This window comes from Dromiciops gliroides, chromosome 3, assembly GCF_019393635.1.
Source record: "Dromiciops gliroides isolate mDroGli1 chromosome 3, mDroGli1.pri, whole genome shotgun sequence".
Taxonomy (NCBI): domain Eukaryota; kingdom Metazoa; phylum Chordata; class Mammalia; order Microbiotheria; family Microbiotheriidae; genus Dromiciops; species Dromiciops gliroides.
The window spans coordinates 264,971,188-264,987,312 of NC_057863.1; the positions used below are offsets into that span (position 1 = coordinate 264,971,188).

At 38.6% G+C, this 16,125-nt stretch overlaps 1 protein-coding gene across 2 annotated transcripts in view; it reads right to left on the bottom strand.

The window, feature by feature from the left end:
• Positions 1-15,715, bottom strand: part of VPS26C (VPS26 endosomal protein sorting factor C) — a 42,929-nt gene extending 27,214 nt beyond the window's left edge. The window contains exons 1-3 of one of the 2 annotated variants that reach the window (XM_043996776.1): positions 15,298-15,715; positions 7,580-7,723; positions 3,204-3,353 (exon numbers count right to left, since the gene is read on the bottom strand). In XM_043996776.1, the coding sequence (XP_043852711.1) occupies positions 3,204-3,353; positions 7,580-7,723; positions 15,298-15,354 (351 nt within the window). In that variant the 5' untranslated portion in view covers positions 15,355-15,715. Of the gene's footprint in view, positions 1-3,203; positions 3,354-5,299; positions 5,598-7,579; positions 7,724-15,297 lie in introns of those variants that run through there. The other variant, XM_043996777.1, reaches the window with a different exon arrangement.
• Positions 15,716-16,125: the final 410 nt, after the last annotated feature.

Consider the following 16,125-nt stretch of genomic DNA (forward strand, 5'->3'; position numbering starts at 1 on the left):
AATCCCAGCCAAAACCTGGCCTCAGACACATGACAGTCGCCCACAGTATGACCCCAGGTATGTCCCCCAGCTCCAATTTTTTTTTTTAATGGTTCTCTAGGGTCTTGTATTTGAAAGTCAAATTTGCCATTCAGTTCAGGTCTTTTCATCACAAATATCTGAAAGTCTTCTTTTTCATTAAAGTCCCATTTTTTCCGCTAAAAGATAATGCTGAGTTTTGCTGGGTAGGCAATTCTTGGTTGTAATCCCATTTCCTTTGCCCTTTGGAATATCATATTCTATGCCCTCCAGTCCTTTAATGTAGAAGCTGCTAGATCTTGTGCTATCCTGACTGGGGCTCCACAGTACTTGAATTCTTTCTTTTTGGCAGCTTGCAATATTTTCTCCTTGATCTGAGAGCTCTGGAATTTGGCTATAATATTTCTAGGAGTTTTCTTTTGGGGATCTCTTTCTGGAGGTGATCGGTGCATTCTTTCAATTTCTATTTTAGCTTCTTCTTCTAGAATTTCAGGGCAATTTTCCCTGAGAATATCTTGGAAGATGGTATCTAAACTCTTTCCTTGATCATGGTTTTCAGGTAGACCAATAATTTTCAAATTATCTCTCCTGGACCTATTTTCCAGGTCAGCAGTTTTTCCCAGAAGAAAATTCACATTTCCCTCTATTTTTTATTCATTTGGATTTGCTTTACTGTGTCTTGGTTTCTCATAAAGTCACTGGCTTCCATTTGTTCAATCCTAATTCTTAGGCAATTATTTTCATCAGAGAGCTTTGTACCTCCTTTTCCATTTGACTTTTTAAGGGGGGGCAGCTAGATGGCGCAGTGGTTAAAGCACCGGCCCTGGATTCAGGAGTACCTGAGTTCAAATCCGGCCTCAGACACTTGACACTTACTAGCTGTGTGACCCTGGGCAAGTCACTTAACCCCCCATTGCCTGCAAAAAAAACCCCCAAAACCCCCCCCAAAAAAAAACCCATTTGACTTTTTAAACTGTTGACTTTTTTCTCATGTCTTTCCTGCATCAGCCTCATTTCTCTTTCCATTTTTTCTTCTACCGTTCTAATTTTATCTTCGAAGTCCTTTTTGAGCACCTCTATGGCCTGAGACCAATTCGTATTTTTCTTGGAAGCTTTAGATATAGGGGCCCTGATGTTGACATCTTCCTCTGAGGGTGCCCCTTGGTCTTTCTTGTTACTGAAGAAACTTTCTATGGTCCTCAGCTTTCTCTGTCAGCTCATCTTGCCTTTCTTTTACTAGACTTTTAGCTCCTTAAAGTGGGGCACTGTTTCCAGGCTACAGTATCCCAAGCTTAAGAAGTCCCAGGTGGTATGATTTAAGGAGAATCAGGTTCTTCCCTCGCCCAGGCTGTTTCCTGGTCCTAGATGACCCCAGACCAATTTGCCAATCAACCAGCTTTGTGTGTTGTGGTTGTTAGATCCAAGGAGCCTGTGCCCCTCCCCCACCTGGGCCACTTCTACTCAAGCCTACCACCTGGTTCTCAGTAGGGGTGTAAAACCCAAGTTCTGCCTTAGCACCAGCATAAACCCCTGTAGTCTCTCCCCTGCCCAGGGCTCAGCCCACTCACCAGACTGTGAGCTTAGTTCCAGATGACACTGGTGCTTCAGCTGACTCAGAGGCTCTGGGGGTCTCCTTCTATGGTGAGGACTTCCTGAGACTGGATCTGTGTCAGGGTGACTGTGGGGTTGGGCCCATCTCCTGTATCAGCACAGCAGCTCCCTCCTTGTGACCTTCCAAGCTGTTCTTGGTTAAAAGATGATTTCAGCACATTCTTCTGTGAGTTTTGCTGCTCCGGGCATTTTCCTATGACCTTATTTGGATGTGTTTTGGAGCCATCTTGTCATGAGTTCGGGAGCTCACTGCCTTTCCTCGCAAACTTTCAAATCACAGCACTTTCTGTGCCCTCAAAGTGGTCTGATGCAGGGCGAAGTCTGACCAAACTCCCCTGGTCTAAGCTTTCTAAGTTCCTGGTGTTGGTTTGGATCCGAACAACAGAGAATGCTGTTGGACTCAGGCCCAATCTGTCAGTTGGAAAGCTCTGATAGTTCAAAGTGACAGAACTATAGATTCCCCTTTGGCCTGAGATTTCTACACTACTTATTTATTCCTCAGTAGGCTTTGGACTAGGCCAGAAGGTAGAAGTGAGGTCCTGTTCTGCTCCTGGAGGAGGAGAGGAGAGGTCTGAGTCGGAGTCATGCTGTTACTGCTTACTCCTTTCTAGGTAAATTGTCCTGAGCCTCCCGACCCAGGAACACCACCCCAGGCATAAGTCTCCTCCTTACTTTACATTGTCTCAGTGACCTAGACCTGAGTAATGGGTGCTAAAGCTGCTCTTCAGTCCAAGTCCGTGCACCATCCATGTACAGGGATTTCCTCTTGCTCTGGTGCCACAGACTATCTCTGGGCACTAGAGCATTCCATATGCATTGTACTCATAACAGGCCCCATCCCCAGTGTCTGCAGACCTCTCTGTCTCTCTATGATGACCTTGGCTAGACAAGTAATTCAGGGTGATTTTTTCCCATGATTTCCCCATCAGGCTTCAGTCTGGTGCATTTTCTTGATATATTGCTTCCCAGTACTCCACCCTCCAGATTGCTACCCCTTTGCCACTCAATAAAGGGCATAAACATAAAGCAGTTACCTTTAGCTTTCAAGCATACAGATATGTTTAAGCATGAGAGAAGTATGTAAAACACAGGTGCCTTTGTTCCAAACCAATAAAAAACTAATGCACAGTATCAGAGTGGATAGAAAAAATGGTTATTGGCAAAAGGGAAAAAAAATCAACAAGTAATCAGATGCCAGAAATGAAGAAAAAACCTTTTTTTTTAAAAGTCTGTAGTATGGCTTACATTAATAGTGAATAGTAGGACAGCTAGGCGGTGAAGTGGATAAAGCACTGGGCCTGGATTCGGGAGAACCTGTGTTCAAATCCAACCTCAGACAGTTCACAGTTACTAGCTGTGTGCCTGTGGGCAAGTCACTTAACCCTCATTGCCCTGCCCCCCCAAAAGTGAATAGCTGTATTTTGAAATTAGAGTAAAATGAGAAATTAATGTTATATACATTAAGAAACAGGGGAAAGAAAACAGAACCAGTTGATATGTTAAATGAATTTTCCCAATTGTTTTTCAGAAGAAAAGCTGTGAATAAACTATTTAAAAGTAAAGAAAAATCTCACCTGAATGTTGACAAATACACCATGATAGGTCTCATATAAAACTTTGTTGCCCTTCACATGCAGAGGGAACTCAAAAGGAATTTCCGTTTTGCCACTGGGAAATTTTCCTGGCTTCACAATTTCTATTGAACTGCTAATAACTTGGATAGGCTGAAAAACAAAGTCAATTGAATCATTCTATCAACATTTTCTTTATTTTAAAATAAAAAAGAACTTTGAAATGATCAATTTACAAAAGGCCCATTAAAATGCCAGTATCCCCTTAGCATTTAGAGAATATGATCTAGTCTTTGATGAACAGCTGGCCAATTCAATTCTATGAACCTAGTTAGGACGAAGGGACAAGCACAAAGGGTCCCTCACCTTTTTTTTCTATTTCAAGGTAGCTATTGAACAATGTCTCTGTTCTTTTCTGACAGAATATGGGTTTTTTTTTTTGGGGGGGGGTGAGGCAATTGGGGTTAAGTGACTTGCCCAAGGTCACACAGCTAGTAAGTGTCAAGTTTCTGAGGCCAGATTTGAACTCAGGTCCTCTTGACTCCAGGGCTGGTGCTCTATCCACTGCACCACCTAGTTGCCCCAACAGCATATGTTATTACAGAAAAAATACAGGTGTTGGATTTGGTTCTGTATTCTCTGATCTGAAGTCTTTGGAAGGCTAGTTATTGCAAAAGGAGTCAAAGAAATACAGCTTTCAGAATGACCAACTGTTTCAGTCACTGCCCTGTGGCTATCAACTTCTACACATGCAATTTTGATCTGTTACCTCCAGAAAGGAGAGAGGTGATCAGCAGGTATAACTATATTTAGCATGAGGTATTTATTGTGGGATTGAGAGTGAATAAACAAATTTTCATTAGGCACTAGTTTAAAAAAAAAAGTCTACAAATTCTTGTGAATTATGTTTTTAAGACCCGAAGAAGAAAAATGATGAAAATTTAGAGAGCAGAGGAAGTCATTAAAGAACTGAGTTATTAATGATATACTGATATAATGATCTGGACTATAGGATTCATAGGTGGAAGGAACCTTAGAGATCAGTCAGTCAATAAGACTAGGTAAATCCTCTTATTTTAGAGATGAAGAAACTAAGACCCACAAAGATTAAAAGAACTTGTCCATGGTCACAAATCTGAATCCAGGTCAATTAATCAATTAATAAGCATTTAGTAAATTTCTATTATGACACCATACCAAGCACCATGAATTCAAAGACAAAAAAGATAGTCCTTGTCCTCAGGAAGATGATATGAGATCAGGGGAAACATAAACATATAAGTATGCACAAAATATATACAAAATAAATATAAGTGTAAGAGAGGAGTATTTGACTCCTACTTTCCCAGCTCAGTTGATATGATTAATAATGAGCAGCTAGGTAGCACAGTGGACAAAGAGTTGGGCCTGAGCTCAGGAAGACCTTGAGTTCAAATACAGCCTCAGACACTTACTAGCTGTGTGACCCTAGACAAGTCATTTAACTTATCTCTTTTACTTTCCACAAAAGTAAAATGGGGATAATAATAGCACCTACCCCACAGGATTGTTGTGGGGAGATCAAATGAGATCACATTTGTAAACTGCTTAGGATAGTGGCCAGCACATATTAGGCACTATATAAATGCTTATTCCCTTCCCCTCCCCATAGAATATAGTCACAGGTAAGTGCTGATGTGCTAACAAAGTGTTAACACCTTGTTATCTCTTTTATTAAATATGAATATTTATCTCAGATTAAGTCAGAAGGGGCAATAAGACTGGTTGGACTAAAAACTGAATGTGTCTTTGGGGGCTTTAAACCATGGAAAAAGCAGCTGGAGAGTTCTGAGCAGCCAAACATTATAAGATCATAGAATCAGAGCTGAAAAGACCTTTACAGGCCATCAAACTCAACTCTCATTTTATAGATAAGGAACCCAGCGAACAAAATGATTAAGTGACTTGTCCAAGGTCACAAAGGCAGACAGAATTTGTACATATGTCTTCCTGAATCCAGTACTCTATTTACTAAGTCAATGATCTGCCTCTAAGACAGTGCCAGACTGCAAAGAATCTAGCTTTGCACCTCTTAGGCGAAGCCGAGAGAAAACACTTGCCTCCAACAGAAAACACCTCATCCAGCAGTCAGTTCAAGAGAGTCTGAAGAACACCTGAGGTTTCAGAAACATGATACAGCCAGGCATGGATAGAGACACAGACTTGCTTCAAGGATCATGACTTCTGCAGCAGAGAAGAGTTGGCTATGTACTCATAAGAATTACAATGCCCTGCTGGAGTAGACCCTGGGACACCAATTGAGCAACTTGCTCAGCAGAGGCACTACACCCAGTAGGGAGCACAGTGAGGAGGCCATAAGTGAAAAAGGACTTTGAGGCCTGAAGTGCCAAAGGAATGAGCTATCTTGGCCACATGTTCTCTACGTGTCTGATTCACTATTACCATAATATAAGAATTCAGAAAAAGATTTGGTAATTAAGCAGATCCTCAGATTTTAAATTCCCCTTTTGTAACCTTTTCTTCATAGATACCACTAAAAACTCTTCATGCAAATTAACTTTTGAACAATAATTCTTTTTTTAAAAAATTTCTTAAATTTATTTAGAATTTTCCCCAAGTTATAAGTATAAAGGAATTTTCACATTGATTTTTAAAACTCTGTTTGAACAATAATTCTTAAAAGCATTTACTTTACTCCTTAAAGTTTTTGTACAATGATCAATAAAAGTAAATTGTAAAAGAGCACATTAAAAAATGTACAGGGAATCTCATTATAAATTCATACAAATGGTAATAGAGGTGCATGTTGGATACAAGCAGGCTGCAACATGCAAACAATAAAGAACTCTAAACGAGAACAGGAGCAAAAGATGACATCAAAGAATTGTGACAAGAATGGAGGATGACAACCATTTAGAACACTTTACCTTTATCTCACCAAAGTGAGGAAGGCCTCCAGTACTGATGTCCTATAGAGAAGGTTTGGAAGATTGTGGACAAGAGATGCAAGGATGGGCATGCATGCATGCGTGGATCTACTGATAGAGGGAATTCTCAAATCATCTGATAATTTTTCAATGTAATCAAATGAACAGAAAACTTATTTTTCTTTTTTTTTTTTAGCATTTCCTCTTATTGTCAATATTCAAACAACTATATTAACTAGTAGTTGATTTTCTTTTTTTTTTGGTGAGGCAATTGGGGTTAAGTGACTTGCCCAGGGTCACACAGCTAGTAAATGTTAAGTGTCTGAAGCCGGATTTGAACTCAGGTCCTCCTGAATCCAGGGCCGGTGCTTTATCCACTGCGCCATCTAGCTGCCCCAACTAGTAGTTAATTTAAAAAAAATTATTATTTCCAAGGACGCACACGTACAAAAATATTTATAGCAGCTCTCTTTGTGGTGGCAAAGAAATAGAAATTGAGGGAATGCCCATCAATTGGGGAATGGCTAAACAATTTGTCATATATGAATGTAATGGAATACTATTGTGCTGTAAGAAACAATGAGCTGGAGGATTTCAGAGAAACTTGGAGGGACTTACATGAACTGATGCTAACTGAGATGAGCAGGACCAAGAGAACACTGTATACAGTAACAGGAACATTGTGTGATGATCAACTGTAATAGACTTGGCTCTTAGCAGTGCAATGATCCAAAACAATTTCAAAGAATTCATGATAAAAAATGTTCCTCACATCCAGAAAAAAGAACTGTGGATTCTGAATGCAGATTGAATGATACTGTTTCTACTTTTTGACTGTTTTTTTTTTTCTTTTTTGAGGTTTTCCCCTTGTGTTCTGATTCTTCTTTCACAATATGACTAATGCAGAAATGTTTAATGTGATTGTACATATATAACCTATATCAGATTGTTTTCTGTCTTGAGGAGGGGGGAGGGAAGGGAGGGTAGGAGAAAAATTTGGAACTAAAAATCCTATGAAAACAAATATTGAAAACTATCTTTACATGTAACTGGAAAATAATAAAATACTTTTATGATTAAAAAGAATTGTTTAACTTTAGGAAAAGTGCTAACCATGTCTAAGCCACAGGTACAACTTTATGGAAAAGGCCATTCATAGACTTTCTTAAATGGGTGAGATTAGTACATTTTTGGTTTCCCAATGTTTTACTAATCACAAAAAATATACACGTAGTTGCAGTAACATTGCAAAGGCATTTAGACCAAATACTTTGCTGTTTCTTGAAGTAAGCTGGTGACAGAAACTGTAGGAATTATTAAATCAGTTTCTGCTTATGAAAGTCCCCCACAATAATGGAAAATGACTATACTATTCTACTTGTAGTATCGAAAAGACCATTGTGATTTTTTTTTTAACATTACCCCAATCATTCAAAATGTAAGCATTCTTACCTTAACAGAGTTACAGAAAGCTTCAAACATACCAACACTTTTGGCACTGAGCTGCAGGTTCACCAGTCCTTCCATTGTTAATAAAATTCCCTGGTGTTGTACAGCGTCTTTGCTAGATATAACCACCACACCAGAGAGCACTTCCTACAAAGAGAAAAAAAGAGTCACAATGTAAATTAACTAGGCTGCAATCACCTTGACTCATTTTTGCCAAAAATAAAGTTCTAAAAAACAAATCCAACCTATCCACACACCTTTTCACAGGCCTGAAGTATCTCAATAAATGTCTGCTATTATAGCAACAACAAATCTAAACAAGTCCTTCTATCTAAGTATAAAGTGGAAATGCAGTTGGCATCTATTAGTAGGTTATTCTGCCCAGTGGTGAGTGAGCAAAAAGTAAGTACCATTGGGCTCACTGAATGATTAGAATGATACTCAGTAACTGTTTAGTCTGCCTTCCCCTTAATCTGTTCAGAGATATTTATTTACCGATAAGGTGTTTTCATAAATATCATGGGATAGGAATGAAACGTTCACTTCTTATTTACTAAATGATTGTAAACTCAAGTTTTTCACTGAAATAAACTTACATTGTTTTTATTTTTTTAAAAAGAGATAAAAAAATAGGAAAAAGACCCATATGTACAAAAACATAATAGCTCTTTTCAAAATGGCAAAGAATTGGAAACTAAGAGGATGCTCTTCAATTGTGGGATGATTAAAAAAAGTTATGATACATAAATATAATGGAAAATAGTTCTGCTATAACCCAGGAAAACTTGTATGAGCTGATGCAGAGTAAAATGAGCAGAACCAGGAAAACAATCTATAAAATAACAGCATTGCAAAGACAAACAACTTTGAAATAATTAGAAACTCTGATCAACAAACTGACCAATCACAATTCCTGAGGACTTTTGATGAAAACATGCAATCCATCTCCAAATAGAGAGCTGGTAGACTCAGTGTAAATTGAAGAATTTTTTTTTTTTTTGACATGGCTATGTGGGAATTTGTTTTACTTGACTATATGTTTGTTTTTTGGCAGGGCAATGAGGGTTAAGTGACTTGCCCAGGGTCACACAGCTAGTGAGTGTCAAGTGTCGGAGGCCGAATTTGAACTCAGGTCCTCTTGAATCTAAGGCCAATGCTTTATCCACTGCACCACCTAGCTGCACCCACTTTGTTGCCTTTTAGGAAAAACTAGCTTAATACTGGAGAAGGCTGAAGACAAGGGAAACCCTATTAGTACTGGTCCTATTATATTGACAAAATGGATTAGAAAGCAGAATCCAACGATGTTGTTTGTAAAAAGAACACTTAAAACAAAGATTCACACAGGTTAAAATGAGAGGCTTGAGTAGAATCTATTACACCTTGGGTAAATCCAAAAATGCAGAGGTGCCAATCACAATCTTAGTCAAGGCAACGTTAAAATTAGACATGGTTAAAACAGTAGGGAAACTACATTATGATTAAAGGCACCATAAATAATGAAATATCAACACCAAATGTATATGCACCCAATGGCATAGTATCTAAATACCTAAAACAGGAATTCTTAACCTTTGTTTTATATAATGGATCTCTCTGTAAGTCTGGTAAAGCCTAAGGACCCCATCACAGAATTATGTTTTTAAATGTAAAAAAATCAAACAATAAAAATGTATTAAGCATTACTTGTGCCTGGTACTGTGCTAATAAAATACATATTATTACAAAGGAAATAAATTACATTGATTTTTAATTAAAATTTTATTTTTTTCTCCTTCTCAATCCCCCACCATTGAAAAGAAAAAGAAAACTCTTATAAGAAATAGGCATAGTCAATCAAGCAAAATAAATCCCTGCACCAATCATTTATCTTTCTGTACACTAAGTCATCACCTCTCTATCTGCACTGAAATACAATTTTTTTAAAGTTAAGAACTGCTTAAAGAAACATCTAATTGAAACAGAGGAGTTAAATAAATAGCAAAATAATAATCGCTGAGGATATGTATGTACTTGTTTCAGATTTAAATAAATCTAACCAAAAGAGAAATAAGAAATTAAAATTAAATTTGAAATATGAAGAGAATTTTGTAAAAGTTTAATGATAGAATAGGTGACTACTAAATGGAAATCACAATGGGAATATGTGGGAATCATATTTGCCCAGAACCATTACAAAAACTGATGATGATCATAAAAGATAAATCTATATAATTTAAAAGCTTTTTCATATGCAAAATAATATAATTAGAAGAACTTGACAGGAAGCAATTGGGAAATTTTCTCAAATTTTTGGAAATTTCACACCAAGTTTCATTGATAAAGCACTAATATTCAGGACAAATAAAAAATGAATACAACTAAATAAGGACAAGAGACATTTCCTAGTAGATAAGTGGTCAAAGGATTGCAAACTATTAATGACTACATGAAAGAATGCTGCAAATATCTACTAAGTGCCAAAACAATTCTGTTTTCTTTGCATACAAAGCAAATTGGAAAAGATGACAAAAGATGTAAATTGTCAGTGTTTGGAGAGTTATGAAAAGACAGGCACATTTGTGGGACTATGAATTAGTCTTACCCTTCTGAGGAGCAACTGGAAATTATTCAAAGAGAGTAATTATAATGTCCATACTCTTTGACCCAATGATTTCAAAGCTAATTATATACCCTAATAAATTCAATGACAAAAGATCTCATATACAACAAAATCTATATAGTTACATTTTTTGTAGTGGCAAAGAACTGGAAACAAAGTATATGCCAACAGATTGAGGAATAGACAAACTAACTGTGGCACATAAATATAATGGAATATTACTATACTGTAAGAAAATCAATCTACAAGTATTTATTAAGTACCTACTATGTGTCAGGCACTGTGGATTTAATCCACAGTAAAAATAATCCCCTATTCTAATGGAGGAGTCAAATATGTGTATGTGTGTGTATGCACACACATACACATATATTGTGTTTATATATACATATAAATATACACCACATAAATAGAAAGTCAACACAAATATATATTTCTAAATGCAAGATAATCTGGGAAGGAGGGCAACAGCATTTGAAGGGGATGGTAACAGACTGTGAGGAAGCTTGAATATCTTTAATAAAGACAAGGACTGTATGAGGTAGAGATAAAGAGGGAATGTATTCTACGCATGTGGAACACTTAGTGCAGAAGTACAGAGATGGGAGATACCATGTGCCAAGCACCATATTAAGCACTTGGGGGTACAAAAAAGAGGCAAAAGCTTATGGAGATTATGATATATAAATGTAAATATTATTGTGCTGTAAGAAATGACAAGGGGGGCTGTTTCAGAGAAACCTAGGAAGATGTATGAACTGGAACAGAATCCAAAAACAGTTTATGCAATAACAACATTGTAAAAAGAAAAAACTTGGAATAAAGCCTGCCATCCATCTTCCCATAAAGAGAATTACCTGATGAACTCAAGATTTAGAACGAGACGTAGTTTTGGACATGGGCAATGAGGAAATTTGTTTTGCTTGACTATGTATGTTTGTTACAAAGGGTAGGGGTAGGTGAGGAGAGAAAATAAATGCTTGTTAACTAAAAATGAAAGTTTAATACAAAAATAAAATAGTTCCTAAAACAACAATCCCTGGTTGCCAACTGTTGAGTTGGTTGGACTCCTTGTTGTGCAAGTTGAGCCTGACACTCATCTTGACCAACGAAAGAGAGAGAGAGAGAGAGAGAGAGCAAGCGAGAGAGAGAGCAAGCGAGCGAGAGCGAGCACGCGAGCCAGTCAAAGACTGCCTGACCCAGGCAAGGGTTCAGAAAGGGACATTCAAAGTAAAAAGGACTCTGTACTGTACCCCCAAACCAAGTTTAAGTGACAGCAGAGGATGGAACTCAGAAGGAATATATTTTATGCATAGTAATTAAACCAGTCTTGTAGTATACAGATACAACCTTGAGATACACCTGGGGGCTCTACCAGTAAAGCTTGAGGTAAACAAGACCATAATGCTGATGATAAAGATTGTGATCATGCATACATGCAACTAATACAGGTACTGGGTCAGATAGGTCAGCAGGCCACAGGAGAAGGCAGACTTTCCAATTAGGAATCAGACTATCTTATAATGTCACAGGTAAACCTAGTGAAATTGTTACACATATAGTCAGATAAGTATGCTAATGCTTAGCTACATAATATGTACCTTGCATTCACTGATGCATATTTAAGCACATTTATATATGTTTGTTTTATTATTCTCTTTTAATGCATATTTACTTTGGGTATTTAACTGTTTAAAGTTAGCTATGTATGTGTACAGCATATTTTGCAATTTTGTAGGCCTACTGATAGCATAACTGCTTTATGTTATACATATTTGCTTCTGTTTTGATATGAAGTACTGATGTGTTTATGTGTCTGTCATGTATTCTTCAAGTTATTTAGACCTATAATCAGTGATACAGTCTGAAAAGCAATGCTTTGCACTGCTTTGTCAGTATTGCTGATGTCTAATGGCTATGCTTGGCTCTCTATGGTGATTACTTGGGATGTTGGACTAATTATCTATGTTCTGTTATATACTGATGAAAACAAACTTATGGTAAGACAGTCATCAGATGTGGACAAACTAAATCCTAGCATTTTGAAGGAAATGGCAGATGAGAATACTGAGCTACTGTGTTAATGACTTATACAAGATCCTGGAAGAAATAAGAGGATCATATCACAGCCAATTTTCTAAAAATGCAGGAGGGTCAATCTGTAAACTATAGGCCCCTGAACTTAACTTTCATTCCAGAAAAAAATTTCACACTATAATACTAAAGGGCTTGTTTGTGAACACTCAGAACAGAGAGATCATTAAAAGTCAGCATAGTTTCATCAAGGATAAATTATACCACACACATTTCCTTTTCTGACAGGATAAACTAAATGGTGGCTAAGTAGAAGGCCATATTTAAACTTCACAAAATTTTTCATACTGTCTATTCATATGGACAAAATGGAGATAGAGATTAGATAAAATACTAGATCTTAGTTTCTTTTTTTTTTATGGTCTAAGGTAAGATTTATTTAAGCCTTCTCAATCACAAGCAAAATGATAAAAGGTCAGCATATTTGTTACTATGTGATGGAAGTTAACTTAAGGTCCCATATAATTTTCTGATCCACATACAGAGGAAAGGATGGTCCATCAGCTGCTGTGGTCCCCCAGTGCTTGATTAGTATGGTCCAAGTTTTCTTTACTCGTCCTCATAACTGGTTGGGAGAGGATTGCTATGATGGTTATGAAACAGAGTATGGTTTCCATCCATTAGTTTCAAGAGTGAGAATTAAGAGGTCATTTATGAGTTAATGTCAACTTATCGGCTCTGTCTTTTTTTTGGGGGGGGGGGGGCAATAAGTGTTGAATGACTTGCCCAGGGTCACACAGCTCATAAGTGTCAAGTGTCTGAGGCCGGATTTGGAGTCAGGTCCTCCTGAATCCAGGGCCGGTGCTTTACCCACTGTGCCACCTAGCTGACCCCTGCTCTGTCATTTATTACTGCCTTGTATTAATCAACCAATCAACAAGCAATTTATTAAACACTTACCATGTGCCAGGCATTGCACTAGATACTAGTATTACAAGACAAAAATGAAACCGTCTTTGCCCTCAAGAAGCTATTGGGAAAATAGCACTATGGGGAGGAATGCTTGTGTGTGTGTGTGTGTGTGTGTGTGTGTGTGTGTACATGAAAAATATATACAAAACAAATAAAAAGCAACTGAGAAGGGCACTAGCAGCTGGAAGGAATTAAAAAAGGTCAAGTGGAGGTGTCATTTGATGTGACTTTTGAAAGAATTTTAGGGTTCTGAGTCTAAAGAAACAAAGTGAATTCTACACATGGGAGTCAGCTTGTATAAAGGTAAAGTGATGGAATGTTTTCTATGAGTACATGGAATCATAAGATCTTAAGGGGAAAGGAACCTCAGAATCCATCTACTCCAACATCCTCATTTTATAGATGAGGGACTTTAGAATCAAACAGGTTAAGTGACTTGCCCAAGTTCACATAGATAATAAATATCAGAAGCAGTACAGGCCAGTTTAAATGATTCAAAATCAATGGACACCACAATTTTATGATGTCTTTGCAGAGATTTCCTAAAGCTAATATTTTTTAAGAAATATGAGCCACAGCAGAGGCTAGGTTATTTCAGGTTCCCAAAGTCAGGAAACATTTTCAAGTGGTTTTGTAGATCTTTAAACACAGGCAACTGATTCAAAATTAATTTCTCAGCATACCTAAGATCACATTACCTTTTGGAAATGGCAAATTATGGGGCCTGCCTCACTTTAGAGTTTTACCCCTGATAGGAGTGACTGAAAATTAATTTTGTATTATTTTAATCCAAATTCCTTTATTCTGCATGAAAGCATTAGATCTTACATACTCGTTAAACTCACGACCCAGAATTCTGTGGTGGCAACAAAGTATGTGTTTTCTCTAGTCGATCTCAAAGAGTTATGGGTGATATTCAGGTGTTTTAAGTTTTATTATTCTCTTATCATTTAATTTTCTCTATGTCCTTAACTTGAGTTCAGGCCTTGTGAAATATCAGATAGCTACAAGGGAATCTCGAAATAGCACACTTCAATTTTAAAATCTAATAATTAGTTTTGCAGCTAAAATGATTAATTGTAGTCTATCTCAATTTTAATTAACACAATAGTTATCAGTAGTTGAATCTAATTTCTATCTACTTGACCAACTACTTCAACTGAAACATATGTCATAAAATCAGCGGGCAGGGGGCAGCTAGGTGGCACAGTGGATAAAGCACTGGCCCTGGATTCAGGAGTACCTGAGTTCAAATCCGGCCTCAGACACTTGACACTTACTAGCTGTGTGACCCTGGGCAAGTGACTTAACCCCCATTTGCCCTGCAAAAAAAAAAAAAAAATCAGTGGGCAGGCATCCAAAGACTCCCCCTATGGAAAACTGTATTTTTCATTTTTTAAGAATTTAGTATATAATGGGATTTTTCTCTATTGTATTATTCAAGAAGACATTGCTACTTTATGAGTAGTGATAAGAACCTACCCTAAATTATAACTAACCAGATTAATATTTGTTTTTCGAGGTAAACTTCCCGTTGGTTTCCAATTAAGTTTTTTGATGCCCAAATATGGAAAAGGCGAAAACATCCCCATGAGTTTGTATGTTTGCTTCAGTACATCTGCTCTCTTTCTGGTTAGCTCTGGTCTAGAATACTTGAGAAGGCGCTAGGTGGCGCCACAGTGCACAGAGCGCCAGGCCGGGAATCAGGAAGATGAGTCTGAGTTCAAAACTGGACTCAGACACTTACTGGCTGGATGACCCTGGGCAAGTCACTTTAAACCTGTTTCCTCCTCTGTAATATGAGCTGGAATAGAAAATGGCAAACCACTGTTAAAGAAAAAACCCAAAAGAGGTCACGATGAGTCGGACACGACTTCACTACAAAACTTGACATTCTTGCCATCCTAGGGATGGATTCTCGATAAATTAACAATCAGACAGAATCCCTCCCATCCCCACTACGCTGCCACAAACAATGCAGAGATGGTCCAAAGTAGTGAAATCCAACACTCTTCTGGTACAAAACCCGGAATAGGTGTGCAGCCCGAGCATGACTTCCCACACTTCCCCTCCCCAAGGGCCTTCCAGCCCTAGGGGACAAGCCCCCACTTACCCCGGCGTAATATACTTTATTGGCTCTTTTGATCTTGATGTCCAGGACGGTCCCCATGGTTAAGCAGCAGAAGCAACCGGGTCACTTCCAGCCTGGGGCTTCTTAGCGACCTCTCCGGCCTCCTCCCCTTACTCCATCATAGTCTTCTTCCCAGCAGCCATGGAGTCACGTGACAGCACCTCAGGTCACGGGACAGATTCCCCTACTCTTCCTCTTTCTCTTCCCCTTCTGCATGGCGCGCCTCTCGGCCAGTACACGAAGCCCTAAGGAGCGCTGTGTGCGCGCTCTCCCTCACCCCGCCTCGTCCGCCGGATCCAGGGGACTCGGGCGTGAAGCTAGAGGCCCGGGAGCGCGCTTCCCCGTCGCCAGAGCAACGAGAGAAGCCGCCAGCTCCGGAAATGGAGGAAGTAGGGTGGGCAGTCGAGAAGGAAGCCCCGCCTTCCTTCTCTCTCTTCCGGGTCTAGAGAGGAAAGAGGCTCAAGGAATTGCTGAGGACTTGATTAAGAAAGCTGAAGGACGCCCTCTGGTGTGTGATGGGAGCACCCAGGAGGACACCCGACCTCCTGTAGACTCCCAATGTTCCTAACAGCTGCTTCTTTACTAATAGTGCCGCCCCCGCAGCTCCCCGCCCCCGCCCCCTCCCCCTCCCCCGCCCTTCTCCAACTGCCGTTGCTGGAGGAGTTTTCCCTCTCAAGATTTTGCGTAAACCACTCTGTAAAAATAAACGCTACGTGTTATTACGGAAGAGGCTCCTCCCAGTTTGAACTTATCCGTGACTAACTTTTTTTTTTTTAACGTAATAAATATTTTTATGTATAGTTTTGGGTT